General features: G+C 25.8%; 1 protein-coding gene across 1 annotated transcript in view; it reads left to right on the top strand.

Annotated features, from left to right (window-relative positions):
- LOC100210555 (sushi, von Willebrand factor type A, EGF and pentraxin domain-containing protein 1) overlaps positions 1 to 17,297 on the top strand; it is a 36,998-nt gene that overhangs the window by 18,235 nt on the left and 1,466 nt on the right. Inside the window, exons 4-14 of the mRNA XM_065812732.1 lie at positions 93 to 287; positions 4,544 to 4,729; positions 5,238 to 5,486; positions 5,606 to 5,848; positions 9,294 to 9,560; positions 10,218 to 10,534; positions 10,766 to 10,922; positions 11,894 to 12,055; positions 12,130 to 12,294; positions 12,553 to 12,699; positions 15,259 to 15,349. Coding sequence (XP_065668804.1) covers positions 93 to 287; positions 4,544 to 4,729; positions 5,238 to 5,486; positions 5,606 to 5,848; positions 9,294 to 9,560; positions 10,218 to 10,534; positions 10,766 to 10,922; positions 11,894 to 12,055; positions 12,130 to 12,294; positions 12,553 to 12,699; positions 15,259 to 15,349 — 2,179 coding nt within the window. The remainder of the gene's footprint in view (positions 1 to 92; positions 288 to 4,543; positions 4,730 to 5,237; positions 5,487 to 5,605; positions 5,849 to 9,293; positions 9,561 to 10,217; positions 10,535 to 10,765; positions 10,923 to 11,893; positions 12,056 to 12,129; positions 12,295 to 12,552; positions 12,700 to 15,258; positions 15,350 to 17,297) is intronic.

The raw sequence follows: 17,297 nt of genomic DNA, 5'->3' as shown, positions 1-17,297 counted from the left end.
TTTTTAAGTTTCTTGTCAACAATATAAAAATCTTTTGCCTTTCAGAGTTAGTTTGAATTTTAGTAAAATAACTTTTTAGTTCTATTTTATAGGTAACTGTCCTTATAAACAATGCACAGAAGGTGAATGGACAAATTGGGAAATACATCTTTGGAAAGATAATTGTCCAACAGAGAGGCGACTCAAATATTACAGATTTGATGAAAAGTATCAATTTGCTTATGATAACTGTGATAGTGTAGGACCAAAAGTATGTCCAGATCCTGTTGGGCATGTTCGAGAAAAAGGTTGTTTTTTTTTATCAATTTATAAACCTAGGGCTTTTATAAACTCACATAAAAACTGTAGCACTAAATTTAAAAATCAGATGGTACAAGAGATAGCAATCTAGTTAAATAAAGGTTATATACATAATAATATTGTTCTCTTTCTAATAATCAAAGATGAGAACATAAGTTTTTGTATTTATGTTTTATTGTTTACAACTTTCGGAAATGTTGACTTTTCTGAAAGTTGTAAACAATAAAATTTTTGTGCTCACAATCTTTTTAGTTTTGTTAATTGTAATTTTGTGTCAGTTGTTTTTAGAGTGCAATATTTATTAAATTTTGTTTTTTTATTTTTATATTATTTTATTATAAATAAGTGTTTGTTGTTACTCTTCTGTTCAGAGTTTTATTCAAGTGACATTATTAATTGTTTGCTTATTATTACTAAACTTTGTATTCACTCTTAAATGTTATTATTGCCATTTATTATTATTTGTTTATTTTTTGTTTTATTGTTATAAGTTTAGTGTTTGGTGTCATTGTTTGGATCACTGTTAAAGTGACACCATCATTTACAGTCATTTCCTAATTAATTTATTATTATTGTTATTAGTATTATTATCATTATTATTATCTTTATTATTTTTTTTATAGTTGTTTATCATTTTTATCGTCATTGTTTTATTATCTTTTTGTGACTGCTAATAATAATAGTTATTTTTTAGAAATTTCCTTTTTGTTTTGATATGACGAAATACCTAAAGTATGTCTAATCTGACACCACTGACAAAAATACTCCTGAACAGAAAAAAAACTGCTTGCAAGAATGTAAGAATGGAATTAGGAAAAATGAGGTTGGCGAAAATTTGCCAACCTCAATCTTTTAGAGGTCTTTATCAGGTCGGCAAAAAAAAATTGATACAAAGGTCTTACCATGAAACATAGATATGAGGTTGGCAAAAAATTGCCGACCTCAAACATTTTTAGGTCAGCAGCGAGGTCGGCATTGCCGAATGCAGACCCTAATTCCGAGGGCATATATATATATATATATATATATATATATATATATATATATATATATATATATATATATATATATATATATATATATATATATAAATAAAATATATTTCAGACTACAGGCATGTACAAATTAGGTGCCAGGTCCATAGCTTTTAAAGAAAAGTATTATATTAAACTTTGATTAAGTGAATGCATAGAGTGATTCGCCAAGGTACAAGCCAGCAACTGTTTACGAAAAGCATGTCTATAGTTTAAGATAATTGTATGACAGGATAGTAATCTGAGCTCTGAAAGCATGAAAGATATACTATCATATTTGTTGTATCAGAAAAACATTTTAGCACATTTGTTGTAGCAATACTGAAGGCGTGCCATTGTTTTATCATTATAATTTTGCCACAAAGGAACACCATATAAAGAAATGCAATTTGCTTTAAACAGTTTAACCTTTACTCTGGTAGAGCATAAATGAAAGCGTCTAATTAAGATATTTGTATGTGTGTAAAGGCCCTTCACCTCTTTAATTATATCAAGATCATCGGTAAGGTCATTTTTAATTATATGACCAAGGTATTTAAAAGTTTCAACAAAAGCAATTTCACACCCTGACACGCATAATTCTGGTAAGGAGTTTGATACAACTTTTGATTTTTGAGTTGGATTAAACACCATACATACAGTTTTCTTGGTATTAAAGGACATGTTAATTAAAGAAGATTCCTTATTTGTAAAGCTAATTAGTTTTTGGAGAGAAAACCAAGAAGGTGCAATTAGAATTCATCAGCGTATGCCAAAACATTCATGAATATACCACCTATGTTACATCCAATACGAAGGTTTGATATTGATGAAATCAAATCTTGTATGTAAAAGTTAAATAAAAGTGGTGACAAAACACTACCTTGACAAACACCATTTCCAATTCCAAAACTGTTTGATATTGTTTTCTGCCATCGAACAGACATTTGTTGATTGCTATACCAAAATGCAAGCAAACAAACAAGTTTTTTGGGCAGACCATTATCTAATAATTTTTTGAACAACAGCCATATATATATATATATATATATATATATATATATATATATATATATATATATATATATATATATATATATATATATATATATATAATAGCTTATATATATATATATATATATATATATAAAAGCTAATATATTTATATATATATATATATATATATATATATATATATATATATATATATATATATATATATATATATATATATATATATATATATATATATATATACAAAAGCTATTATATATATATATATATATATATATATATATATATACATGTATATATATATATATATGTATATATATATATGTATATATATATTTATATGTATATATATATATATATATATATATATATATATATATATATATATATATATATATATATATATATATATATAGATCTATAGTTTGTTACGCCAACACATACGTCACTTTTAATTACTTTTGACTTTCGTCCAACATTTTCGTGTTGGACGAAAGTCAAAACCATTAATTTAATTACAAATTAATTGTTATATAAAAAACCACAAAAACGCAAATTTAATTGACCGGAATGTTTTTAAAAACATTCTGAATGTTTTTAAAACATTCTGAATGTTTTTAACAATATAAACAATGTTTTTATTTTTTTTAATAAAATGTTTTTATTTTTATTTTTTTTATTAAAATGTTTTTATTTTTATTTTTTTTACTATAAATCATGCGCAGAGTGTTGCTACAACGACTATCTTATAGCCTGACTCGCAAGGGAGTGCTGCTACATCGACTGACAAATAGCCTGACTCGCAAGGGAGTGCTGCTACATCGACTGACAAATAGCCTGACTCGCAAGGGAGTGCTGCTACATCGACTGACAAATAGCCTGACCCGCAAGAGAGTGCTACTACATCGACTGAGGGTTTGGTTGGGGCAGGCAGTCTATCATTATTAAAAAAAAAAAATTCCGGTCTTGAATTTTAATTTTTACTTTTTGTCAACAAAATATGGAAAAAACTTTCGGACAACATCTAAGGGTTATGGTATATTATATATATATATATATATATATAAATATATATATATATATTTATATATATATATATATATAAATATATATATATATATATATATATATATATATATATATTTATATATATATATATATATATATATATATATATATATATATATATATATATATATATACAACCCGTAGATGTTGTCCGAAAGTTTTTTCAATAGTTTGTTGACAAAAAGTAAAAATTAAAATGCAAGACCGGAATTTTTTTTTTTTAATAATGATAGACTGCCTGCCCCAACCAAACCCTCAGTCGATGTAGCAGCATTCCCTTGCGGGTCAGGCTATTTGTCAGTCGATGTAGCAGCACTCCCTTGCGAGTCAGGCTATTTGTCAGTCGATGTAGCAGCACTCCCTTGCGAGTCAGGCTATTTGTCAGTCGATGTAGCAGCACTCCCTTGTGAGTCAGGCTATAAGATAGTCGATGTAGCAACACTCCGCGCATGATTTACAGTAAAAAAAATAAAAATAAAAACATTTTAATAAAAAAAATAAAAATAAAAACATTTTATTAAAAAAAATTAAAATAATAATATTGTTTATATTGTTAAAAACATTCACAATGTTTTTAAAACATTCTGGTCAATTAAATTTGCGTTTTTGTGGTTTTTTTAAAAAACGATTTATTTGTAATTAAATTAATGGTTTTTACTTTCGTCCAACACGCAAATGGTGGACAAAAGTCAAAAGTAATTAAAAGTGACGTATGTGTTGGCGTAAGAATCACTTTTTTCCTTCCGCTCTTCCCAAAGCCAACAAACTATAGATCTATATATATATATATATATATATATATATATATATATATATATATATATATATATATATATATATATATATATATATAGTAGCTATTATTTATTTGTCACATAAAGTGTACTTGATTTTGTCACTTCTAAAGTCAAAGAGTCATTAAAAGCTGTTTTTTACCACAAACAGTAAATTTAGATATCAAACTATATATATATATATATATATATATATATATATATATATATATATATATATATATATATATATATATATATATATATATATATATATATATATATATATAAATATATATATATATATATATATATATATATATATATATATATATATATATATATATATATATATATATATATATATATATTTAGAGATTGCATGTCCTCCACTGCCTTTGGAACAGCATAGTGTGCATAATGATGTTTGTAACGGCGTAAGTAGTAAATGCCAATCAATTTGCGCAATATCATGTAAGAATGGTTTTTCATTATCTGGGAATCGCTATATTACTTGTCTTGGAGATGGAAACTGGAGTGGTTTGCCAGGAAAGTGTGAAGGTAGGTAAACATTTTTTTATAAAATATCAGACTTTTGAAAATATTATAATTTTTTTAATTGCCATATTATTTTAAATGTTGTTATTACTTTTAACTATACTCTTGATTAGATTAATGATTTGGTCTTGATGACACCATCATTGATCATCATAATCTTGATGACATCAGAATAATAATGTATAATGTTAGTAAATCAGTTTGAGCGACATATTTGTTTCCTAATTACTTTAGTTATTTATATTTTTATTATTTTTGTTATTTTTATATTGATAATTTTTAAACATGATTTTTGATCCGATTAAAAATCTTGTTATTGAATTAATTGCTTAAGTAACTATAGGTATAGAGTATATTGAATTGACAATTATATTCTATATATATATATATATATATATATATATATTATATATATATATATATATATATATATATATATATATATATATATATATATCCAAAAATAAACAGAAAAGTTAGGATCATTTTCTTGATAATTTTTATTATTTAGATGTAGAACCGCCTAATATTATTTGTCCAGTATTGTCATCTGAGATTTTTAATTTACCAAATAAAAACTATAGCATCATTGATTTACCTGAAGCAACAGCAACTGACAACAGTGAAAGTTTGCCAAAAATAACAATGGATAAAATATCACCAATAAAAGCTTTTGTAGGAAATCCAGTAAATGTAATATACACTGCTACTGATTCTTCAGGAAACCAAAGATCTTGTGCAGTCAACTTTTTAGTCAGTGGTAATGTTGCAATAAATTATTTTGTTTAAAAGTATAAATGGGTTTCAATTATACAAAAAAAAACAATATAAATTTTGAAGTATCTACTATATAAAGTTTTTATATTTTTCTTATACTAGATAACGAACCTCCCATGATTACTTATTGTCCAAGTGATATTTTATTAGAAACAGGAGTTTTTCCTCATCAGTTGTTTTGGGAAGAACCTACTTTTTATGATAATGTTGATGGACTTCATTTAGTTGTTCATCCTAGTCACCAAATTGGGAGTCTTTTTCCAAGAGGAAAACACACAATTGTTTATTCAGCAAGAGATCAGTCATTTAACAAAGTCCAATGCATTTTTACAGTGCAATTAGATCGTTAGTTTTTTATTTTATATATATATATATATATATATATATATTTTTTGCTATAAAAACTAGAAAAAAAATGTATGCAAATTTTTTAAAAAGATATTAGTTACTAATTTGTATTATTATATTTGGTTTTTGTATATATAAAAATAAAAAAAATCCAAATGTAATTTTTCTTCTCAAATGAAAGATTTAAAAATTTTTGTTTAAATTAATTAATTGAATTTTGTTAAACTTAATTCTTATTTACTTGTTTTATTTAAAAAATTTGTGGTTAAAAGTTTGTTTATTTATTTAAGTATTGTCGTTGTTTTTATAATTATGGCCTCTTTTATAATTATGGCCTCTATTTTATAATTATGGCCTCTATTTTTGGCCAATAATTTTGTGAAAAAATTCACAATATTATTGATTCCTTCATTAAAACTTCCAATAAAAAAAAAAGAATATTATTTTGAAAAAACCTTTTAGTTGTATAGCAAAGCTACTTTAAATTAATTGAAACACAAACAGAAGTAACTTTTCATTAAGGTTAACTAATTAGCATAGTCTAACTATTACTGAGAGTTTATATCTTCTTTCTGAAAAATTTTGTCTACTTCTTGATATGATGTATCAGCATCAGTTGCCTTCTATTAAAGATGAAGAAGATTTTTGACATTTTTGTTTGATAGACATCTTCGTTTGATAGACATTTGCCATTACTTTAGCAATGGCAAATGTCTATCTAACGGAGACTCAAACCATTAAATGTTGATGGTTTGAGTTTCTGTTAATGGTTTGAGTCTTTGTTGATAGCTTGAGTCTCTTAACAAAATATTTAGAGTTTAATAGGTTAAGGCAAAATGTTTTAAAAAGTTTATTAAAAAAAATTTAATGAAAATACTGCACAATAAATAATGAAAAGACTAATGATAAATCTGCACAATAGAACCTATAGAAAAGCTATAGAAAAGCTACTACAATTTTATAGATAATCTACAAATTTTTGTATTACTTTTTGGCAAAGACTTTGATTTTTGACCACAACAAAAAAAAAATATATTGTGTTTATTGAGACAAATCAATAAAATATTTTTATTTATGGGGTCTTATAAAAAATGGACTTACATAATAAATAGATAAAAGCAGTAAAAAATCACTCAGATTCGGACTGACTTTTATATTTTACATTTTCAAATATACTGCAAACAGTTTCTTAAATAAGTCAATAACTTTTGCCTGACCCAAATCATGATCAACTTGTTTATAGTAAATATAATAAATTATATAAATTTATTTTACTTTTTTTATTATCTTAAGCAGAAAATTTAGCACCTTACTTAAGACTGGTTACAATATTAACATTAAATATATTTATGTTTAATGTATTATTATTGTTATTATTATTATTATTAAAATATATTTTATTTAAATGTATTATTATTATTTTTATTATTATATTATTATTTTCACTGTAATAAATTTATATATAGAAAACTTGGCTGTACAAGGTTAAAAACACTCAAGTGTTATAACATAAAGCAACATAAGCAAGTAACCAATGTTCATCTTCAAGAGTTTTTTTTACATAGTGTCTTGATACCCAAAAAGCATACCATGTATCAGGCCTCGGCGGGAAGCGAGAGCTTAAGCTCTCACCCACACTCCCCTAAAACGGTTTACGGGAGCAATTTACAGCTCTTACAAAATTTCTCTCTCAAAAGTGTAATTATCATTGTAACTAAAATGAAAAACACAGTCATATTTATAAATAAAAATTAATAGCGTAAAAGCTGCAATGTTTTTTAAAAGGCACAGTTGTTTCAAAAAAATAAAAAATAAAAAAGAGCACTGATTTAAATGCAAATGTTTTTTAGATAGGACTATTTGATAAATTTTAAATTTGATTTAAAGTTTAATAATATTTATCATAAAATTATATTGATAAAATATTAAATTGATTATTTGATAATAAATAAAATTATTACACTTAATTATTGCACAATAATTTTTATTTTATGAATTATATATTTTATATTTTAATTACTTTAATATATTATTCACTTTTATTGTGGAATTTTTAATTGTTGTAGTAATTCTTAAAATGCCTGCATTCTATTACAATATGAAAATAAAAAACATTTTTTATATTATAAAAAATATTTTATGTTTTCTTATTTTAATAGAAAACAGGCATTTTAAGAATTATTACAACAATTAAAAACTATACAATAAAAGTGAGTAATATATTAAAGTAATTACTCTTTTGACACAAAATTTGACAAAGAGCTATAAAATTTTTTACTAATATAAATTATAAGTAAAAACTTTTATATCTCTTTGTCAAATAAGTAGTGTTAATAATAAATAAGTTAATAAATAAATAGAAAGCTAGTGTGAAAATCCGAAGACAATACTTGTCCAAAAACATTTTTCATGGCGCAATAAATGATGCTTGTTATGTATTCTTGTAACATTAGCTTTACAAACATATGCTTGTATTAAGTAACCAAGTTTTGTATTTAATAAGCAATTTTTTTAATGAATAAACAGATAGCTTGTGCAATAACCAAAAGCTCTTGTAAGAAGTTGTTTAGAGGAGCAGCTTGCATGGCTCGCCATGTTTGTTTTAGGAGAGCTTTTCTCCGCTCTTGCACTTATTTACTCCTGCTGAGGCCTGATGTATGCCTTTTAGTCCATGCACATTTCTTGAAAGTGTGCAAGGACTTAAAGGTATACATCATACTAAAAGGCAAGTTCTGGAAATTTTTAGAATGTTTTGGACAACTTGTAAGTTGTGTTATAGCAAGTCATCATTAAAAAATATATAATGCAAAAACCTCACCACTTTATCTAAATATGTTTGGGATTTAAAACAACAAGTTTAACAAAACTTTTGTATTAATGTTGTGCATTATAAAATTAGTATATACCTCTAATATTTCGCAAAAATGTTTTTGTGTCTATATAAAAAGTTTTCAGTTATTTCATACTTACAACCAGAAATTATACTAAATATGGGATTTGAAATTGTATCAAAATACTGTAAAATAAATACTTCATAGCAATACAAACAACTAGTAAATAAACCGGTAATTTTATTAAATAATTTTTCTGTGCTAACTTATAATTTACTAATAATTTATACTCCTACATTCATTGCACTATATACCCGCATGAATATATTCATTTATACACATTTGTTCCTGTATAACAAATGAAATAAACACATATTTTAATTTTTATTTACATAGAACTATTTGCAACTAATTGTTAACAATAATTCAAACTATTACCCCTAACTTAAAAAGTTTTACAGACTCTTTTAGTGCTAACAGAAAATGGAAAAGTTCATAAAAAGAGCATTTTATTTACTATTTGTTATTTAAAAAAAAAATTTATGTCAGTGTGTGTATAATATGCAAGTGATGTTTCCAATTTCTGATTTCTTACCAATTTATTTCTTTAGTTAAATCTTGTCCATTGTACGATCCACCAAAAAATGGAGCATTAAATTGTAACATTAAGAAAAATGGAGTAGTCGAAACACATATATGTACAGTGGCATGTAAAGCTGATCATTGGTTTTTGCAAAGTGAAAATTTGCCTCCCTTGTACAACTTTTATGTTTGTGGTGAAGATGAGCAATGGAGAGGACAAAATGAAATCACTTCATTAAACCCAGTATTTTTTGTTCCTATACAAAAAGGAGTCAAGCCATGGCCAGACTGCTCAAGTAAATTGATTATTTTTCTCAATTTTTATTAAAAATTTATACTTTATATAAAAAAAAAGTTCAGTATTATATTTTTTATTACAGTATATGTTCGGTATTATTGTTTTTTATTGTCATCAAGCGCTCAGTTTTAAAACTGGACATATAGTATAAATGCCAGAGCCAGAGTATAGTAGTAAATAATTATATTTAAAAAGAGCAATAAGATTTAAAAACATACAAGATTTATAAGTATTTTAACAGTGTTTCTAATACTACTAGTTGTACATTCTAATTTTCTGAATTCACCAGCTTCTGAATTAATACATTTTGTAAGTACAGGACAGTTTTGTAGAGGTTTTTAGATATCACCATATACCTCTTGAGTTTGAAAACATGGAATATTTAAAACATATCTTTTTTCAATTTTGACTTTTATATAATTATATCTTTTTTCAGCAATTGACATTTATCTCGGCAATAACAATTGACATTTATCTTGACAATAACAATTAACGCTTATCTCAACTATAACAATTTATATTTATCTCAACAATAATAATTGACACTTATCTCAACAACAATAATTAACGCTTATCTCAACTATAACAATTGATATTTATCTCAACAATAATAATAGAAATAACAACAGTTGCTACTTTTTCATTAATTTTTTAGTTGGAGAAATACCTGAATTGTTTAAAACAAATTTTCAAGTTTACGCTGGAAAATGCAGAGATGAAGTGCAACAGCTGCAGTTGAAACAGGCATTCATAAATGCAATGACAAATGATGTTGTTATTGATAATTTGTTTTGTAAAATTTCTGCTGATCATTGCACCATTGATAATCTTGAAATTACATGTTCTTCAAATTCATATTCTGTTGAATACATGATCATTAAATTTACTCTAAATGGTCGGGGTAACCTTCCTATTTTCAAGAAAATCATGCAGGATTCTATTACAGCATTGAAATCAACATTGAATGAAAAGGTATTATATAAAAATATAATAATTGTTATATTTATTATATTAATATTATATTTTATTAATTGTTATTGTAATAAAAAAAAAAAATGTTTCAGTCTCGCATTTAAAAAATGGCTGCTAATAACATAAGACTATTTTTTTAATTGTAAGCAACTTTATCCTCTACATAATTCATTAATATTTTTGTTTTTTAATTAAAACAATATTTTGAAAAGATTTAAATCTTAAATTTAGGTTTTTAAAGAGGATATTGTTGATGTTAAAGATTTCACATTGTTTGATGAAGTAACATGTAAGGATGGTTATGAGCTTAAAGCTGTCAATGGAAGCACTGCTAACTCAAGTGAAGATGGAGTTAGCAGTGGTATTGAGAAGAATATTCTGCGATGTAGTGAGTTTTTTAAATAAATTGTTCTTCAGTTGTTCTCCAAAATCTATAGTCACTGAAATAAATTCTTTTATGTCTCTTGATTATCTTAATATTAATCCACAGTAATAAAATTTGTCAATAATCTATACAGAAAAGTTTAAGAGACCAGAAAATATCTTTGATTTGTTGCTATTAACATGATATAAAATTTATAGATAACATTAATACACAAGTCTTTCTTTCTGAAAAAATATAAGAGGAAACAACTTTTGTAAAAATAAAATTATTTAAAAAAATACATTACCATTTTGGAAGGTTATAAATTTTATGTTCAAAGTTTTTAAACAGATTTTTGATGAAATTTAAATACTTAAAACTAGTTTTAAATTTTAAACAAAAAATTCTTTTTGTGGTTCTTGAGTATAAATTATTTTTGTGGATATTAACTTGATTATAAATTTGTTATTATTTAATGCTTTTTGACAGTTTGTTATGTCAAGGTAGTATTAACAGTTTGTGTGCATCTTTCCACAATTGCTTCATACTAACTGCTTTTATGTTTTGTGTTGTAATTATCAAGCATACAGCATTTATTAATATAGTATTGTTAATGAAGAGGTGTAAACCTCTTCATTAACAATACTGTTCTTTCTAGAATTCTAGAAAGAACAGAATTTCAATAAAATTCTGTTCTTTCTAGAATTTGCTTTTTTCCGGATGACAAAAAAAGAAATTTCTAATAGACCTCTTTATTACATAGACACTATTGTTTTACCTTTATTTATTACTTTTAGTTGCTTACTATCGGTTTACCTGCAAGTTGATATATGATTTGAACCTATTTCTTTCTCTATATCAGTATGATGTCATCTAAAGTTTCATTTTAAGTTTCAAATCATTCCAACTAGTCCTAGTCCTTTAATATTTTTTTAAATGTGTTAATTATGTTAAATATGTTAATTATGTATAATAATTATTTCTTTACTTTTTAGTTCAATGCACTAAAGGAATGTATTTTGATAAAATTAGTTCAAAATGTAAAATGTGTGAAGTTGGCACCTATCAATCTAACGAAGGTCAAATGTCATGCAATAAATGTCCAGAAAACTATTCTACTATTGAGAATGGTGCTTATTCTCATTCTTTATGCAAAGGTAAAAAATCTTATTGAAGAATTTAATTAATAAAATAAATGTTTCATTTTTATTATTTTTTAATTTTGTTTTAGCAATATGCAAACCAGGAACCTATTCTTCTAACGGTATGGAAAATTGCATCGCATGTCCAATCAGTACTTATCAACCATTTAATAAAAGCACAGCATGTATTCCTTGCCCATTTGGAACAATGAATGCAAATGTAGGAGCAGTAAGCATCGCAGACTGTTTACCAAGTAATGTTCTCCAAAGCAAAAAAAAAAAGAAATTTTAAAAATGTTCAAATAATTATTAATATTAAAACAAATATTTTTTATATTTATTAGTAATATTTATTTTAATACTTGTTCAAGTCTTTTAAAACATTTTAAAAATGTTTTAAACACATTAAAACGTATTAATATATTTTATAAGCGTCTAAAAAACATCTTGTACCCACTTGGTATTATTAATATTTTATTTTTTAATTGAGGATTTTCATTATCTTTATTCAGCTAGAATTGAAGTTGTCATTATTTCTGAAGGATGTGGAGACCCCAATATTTCAAATGTTTGTGGACTTTCAACTATTCGTGTAAATGGAAATCAATACAGTTTGATGAAAAGAGGAATGAACTTTGTTGCTTTAGATGCTTTCACTGGTAAGTTAACTACTGACAATATCTAACTGTTTTGCTCTGATATGTAATCTCGTGCTATATTTGTAATCCCTGGATTTTCGTATTTCATTTACCTAGTCCGGGATCCTGAGATTGAACCTGGAATTATTAAATACCTGTTTTTTGAAAGATATTTACATATTATTTTAGTTAAATTTTAAGAAAATTAATAAAACGGTACATTCAAATATAGGTTTAAAAAGACTATTTATTAGATTATAAAGAAATTCTTTGGTTTTTTAATATTATACATATTTAATTATTAAGTTATAACAAATTCATTGTTTTTATAGATATAATAGGCATATGTAATTATTTTTGATTATTTTAAAAATAGCATTTGGAGAAAACAGAGCACATTAAACATGTCATCGCCCAAACGGTTTGTTTTTTTTTGTTACAAAAACAGCATTTCCTTTTAAATTTTTACCTACAGAGCTTCACAGCGAGTTAGTATGCTGAGCAAATGCGCTTTATTAAGTTCGGCTGAAATGCTAAAAAGGATTTTCAATAGGAGAAAAAATAGATTTAGATGAAAAGTCAGAAAAATCAGAAATAATTTCGAGTGATAACAATTTTGAGTTTGGATTGGTGCCTTATTTAAAACAAAGTTCAAATTCAGATTCAGACTCATAAGCTGCTAATAATTTAGTTGGATTTGAGACATCTAGTTTTTAGTGTAACTCAATTATTAGTTTGTGGCATTTTATTGAAGATGGAACAGTTACTAACCTTATTTCAGTTTGGGCTGAGTGTTGGTTCCACTATTAAGCCAATACTAAACGATCCCACTTATATCTGCACATCTTTTCGTATTTGAAGAGAGATGAATGCAATTTTTGACTTATAGTGTTTTTAGCATCTTTAAGTTTTTTTAACATAAAAGTTATGGCAGTATTGGCTGTAAACAAATTAGTATCCCAACCGGAAAGGACCTCAACTCTTACTTTTACTGAAACTAGTGCAATAATGATCACTGGACCACAGCTTACCTCAGTAAAATCACATTGGTTTCCTTGATGTCTATTATGACTAACATCGAGATCAACCACTGTTCATTGTTAGAAAAATCATTATCCTCGTAAGAGTTACTCTCTGAAAAATTGTCTTCTATGTCTGATTGTTAGTCTTTGTCAAATCGCTGATCTATTTCTCTTTCTATATCCTGCTTTTAATATAGTACTCTAATAATGGTTAGTTGTATACCATGAGCAAAAAATAACTCTTGATTAACTGGTAATAATATCCCAAATATTTAATTACACTTGCTCCATCAGCCACATTACCACCAATATCTTTTCGCAAATTAAGTCCATGTTGTGCAAGCTTTTGTTCTAATAGTTCAATACATTTAGATAAGTGTATTGTTCTAAGTTCAATACACTTAGATAACTATTAGAACAAAAACTTTTGTTCTAATAGTTTAATAATTTTGCAGACATTGATCAGTTGGGTAGTGATGTTCATTCTACAAAAAAAAAATCTTTCTCTTACATCGATTTCAGGTATTTTTATTTTTTGCCGGCTATTTCAGTAATAAAAAAATTTCTTGTTTTTTTATTGTAATCTACAACCATTTTATGCACAGTGTTGACTGTTGTGGGTAGAACTGTTATATAAAGAACTGCATATAACATTGAACAAAATCCTATCAAGGGCTGTTAATCGAGCAAGTGTAGCTAGAAGTGATTTTTCTTCTTTTAGTATCTGAAAATAATTGATTGACATTTTGGTTTTTTTTATTGGTGATTCATCTGCTGAAATAGTAGCTGGTGTGAGGTGTGATGTGAGTATTTTATGGAAGGAAAGTGTGGAAAGTTACAGTAAGTATACTTAAATGTCGTTGTCTGCCCTTTTTCTTTTTGTAAGAAATGTTTCCACACAGCAGAATTACTTTTTTTTGCATATTCCATATAAGAAGTCATTATAATTTAAGAAAATTTACTGTTTAAATAAGCCACAATTTTAATTTAATTAAAACTAGTACTATTAAATAGTTGCAAACAAATAACGTCTATTCGAAATAAAAATTGTAAGAAACTTTAATAAATATGACTGAGCACCAACAAATTTTAAGAATTTGTTGCAATTGCAAATTACAATATTCAAAAACATAATTGCAAGTATTTGGAATTTGTAGAGTTCAAACTTGATTACAATTGAATGAAAAAAAATCACAAATTTACAATATGAAAATATTCAAATCTCAACCAAAGAAATTTACATTTAAAAATGTGCAACCAAATACAATTTCAAGACCATTACTAATAATGGTCTTGAAATTCTTATTGATATTAATACATTAAAGTGTTAGTCTTAAAGTTGTTAACATTGTTAATACACTGAAGTGCTAGTCTTGAAGTTATTAATGTGCTCTGAAGTTGTTATTAGTTGAATGTGAATGTGAACTTGAAATCGTTATTAGTAGTATAATGGTGAGTCGAATATTGTTGATATAGTTTTTTTATTTCTTCTTTTTTAAGAGTTCACAAAAGAAGAAGCAAAATGTTTCAGTTTTATTATTTTTTTGAATCTAAACAGGAGCGTTTGTAAAAAGTGCAAGCTTTGATTGGCATGGAGATCATCAAGCATGTGATAAGACATACGAATGGATCACACAACTACAAAACGAGTATGTTTTTTCTTTTTTATTCTATTGATTACATGGCCTACTATATTCACGGTCGTATAATCTTACATTTTTGAGGGGATATTAAAAAGCTGATTTTTACTGGAAAAATGGCTGCGCTGAATATTACATTTTTATAAAGCAACTCAAATCTGTAGTTCTTCATTGTAAAAGTTTTTGTTTTTTTATTATATATTTATTCAAGATAAAATAGGTATCAAAGATTTGAAGACAGTTGCGTAATATTTGTAGGAGAAATTATTCAAATCGATATACATTTATATCTATTTATATTATATTTATCTATAATATGTATCTATATTTATCTATATTTTAATGCTATGAAAAAATTGTCAAGGAGTAGTTCAAAGAAATCAAATAATTTGTAAATTTTATTAAACTATATAAACAAATGTTATACAACTGGCGTATTAACAATTTTAGTTTCGTTTTTTTCTTTGCCACTTTTTAAATAATTTTAAGTTATTATTGGAAACCAAGTCTTTCGATAGTTTCTTAAAAATTACATTGACAACATTTTTTGTTGAAAACATATTTCGCCAACTTTCATGATTTTCACAAATATATTCATTCTCAATTAAATCTAAAATAGCAAATGCACTTCTAACAAATTCTGCAAGCTATTTGACAAATAGTTCACCAGGTAATAAGAGAAGTAGAAAAGAGTTATTTTCAAGATCAGTGTCTCCAGCTTTCAAATATGCTTTGCGGTTTTCGCATTTAGATCTTTTTGACAATTTTTTTGCAATATATCATGCTATAGTTATTGCCAGTTCTTCACTATTAAAATAAAAGTGAACTTGCCATAATTTCTTCACTTTAATTTTCAAATAATTTATCAAGGATTTTAAGAGAAGGTTTAATAACTGGTAATAAATTTTTGTTCCCAGAAGTTTATATGCTCTATAATTAAAGAACGGCACAACAAAATTCTTTCTGTATTTGAAATTTCTCCAACAACAAATCTTCCCCCACTCATTTGCCTGTATTGCGAGAAATGTCTCTGAAATGGGTTACTTTGTAAACAAGCTGTCATCACATAATCATATTCATCTTTCAGGAGCTCCTCAACAAGCAGTGCTTGAGCATGTAAGGCAACTACAAATGCTCATGCAGTTTGAGTTGTGAGGGTCAAATGCAGGTGAATGTAACCACTGATCAATCCAATCAGCCATCCAATCAGCTTGGTAAAATATCATTTTCTTGTCTTCTAACACAATAGCATTGCCAATAATATTAGGTGAAAAGCCTAATTTAAAATTAGCAATTGTTCACCAAGCGTTAGATAGTTAAAAAATTTGAAACATCTTTTCGATTTGAATAATAGCTTTTTGAAATTGCAATTTTTGTTTCATGTATAATTGTTAATGCTAGTGGCACATTTTGTTTATTATTTCCAGGGTGTATTTTGTTTATTATTTCCAGGGTGTATTTTGTTTATTATTTCCAGGGTGTATTACCTCATATATATGCTTAGCAGCTTTTCTAAATTTATCTTTTAGCTCATTATCATTAATTTATACATCCTGATGGACAATCAATATTGATATTTGCATTATGGTATTTAAAATCTGGAAAAACAAATTCTGATGAGAATGCATTAACATTAGTGGAATGATTGACAATGAGAACGCATTAACATTAGTGGAATTGATTGTCTATCACTATATATGAAAATGATTGTCTATCACTATACTACGCACAGTGAACCCAGTACCTAATAGATTTTTCGTGCCATTTTTCAGAGAATGTGACTTCTTGGATTGTTTGAACAATAAAAGGAATAGATTCTTTTAGTCTTATTATCATGAATGCGACTATTTCTTTGTACAAGTTGCCTTCTTTGTCAGCAATAAAATAATCTCCTCCTTGATATAGTGCTGCTTTTTATAAATACATTTCATCTACCATCATACTTTTTATAAATACA

This window comes from Hydra vulgaris, chromosome 12 (assembly GCF_038396675.1).
Source record: "Hydra vulgaris chromosome 12, alternate assembly HydraT2T_AEP".
NCBI lineage: Eukaryota > Metazoa > Cnidaria > Hydrozoa > Anthoathecata > Hydridae > Hydra > Hydra vulgaris.
The sequence above is the reverse complement of the archived record's forward strand: the minus strand, read 5'-3'. Positions and strand labels throughout refer to the sequence as shown.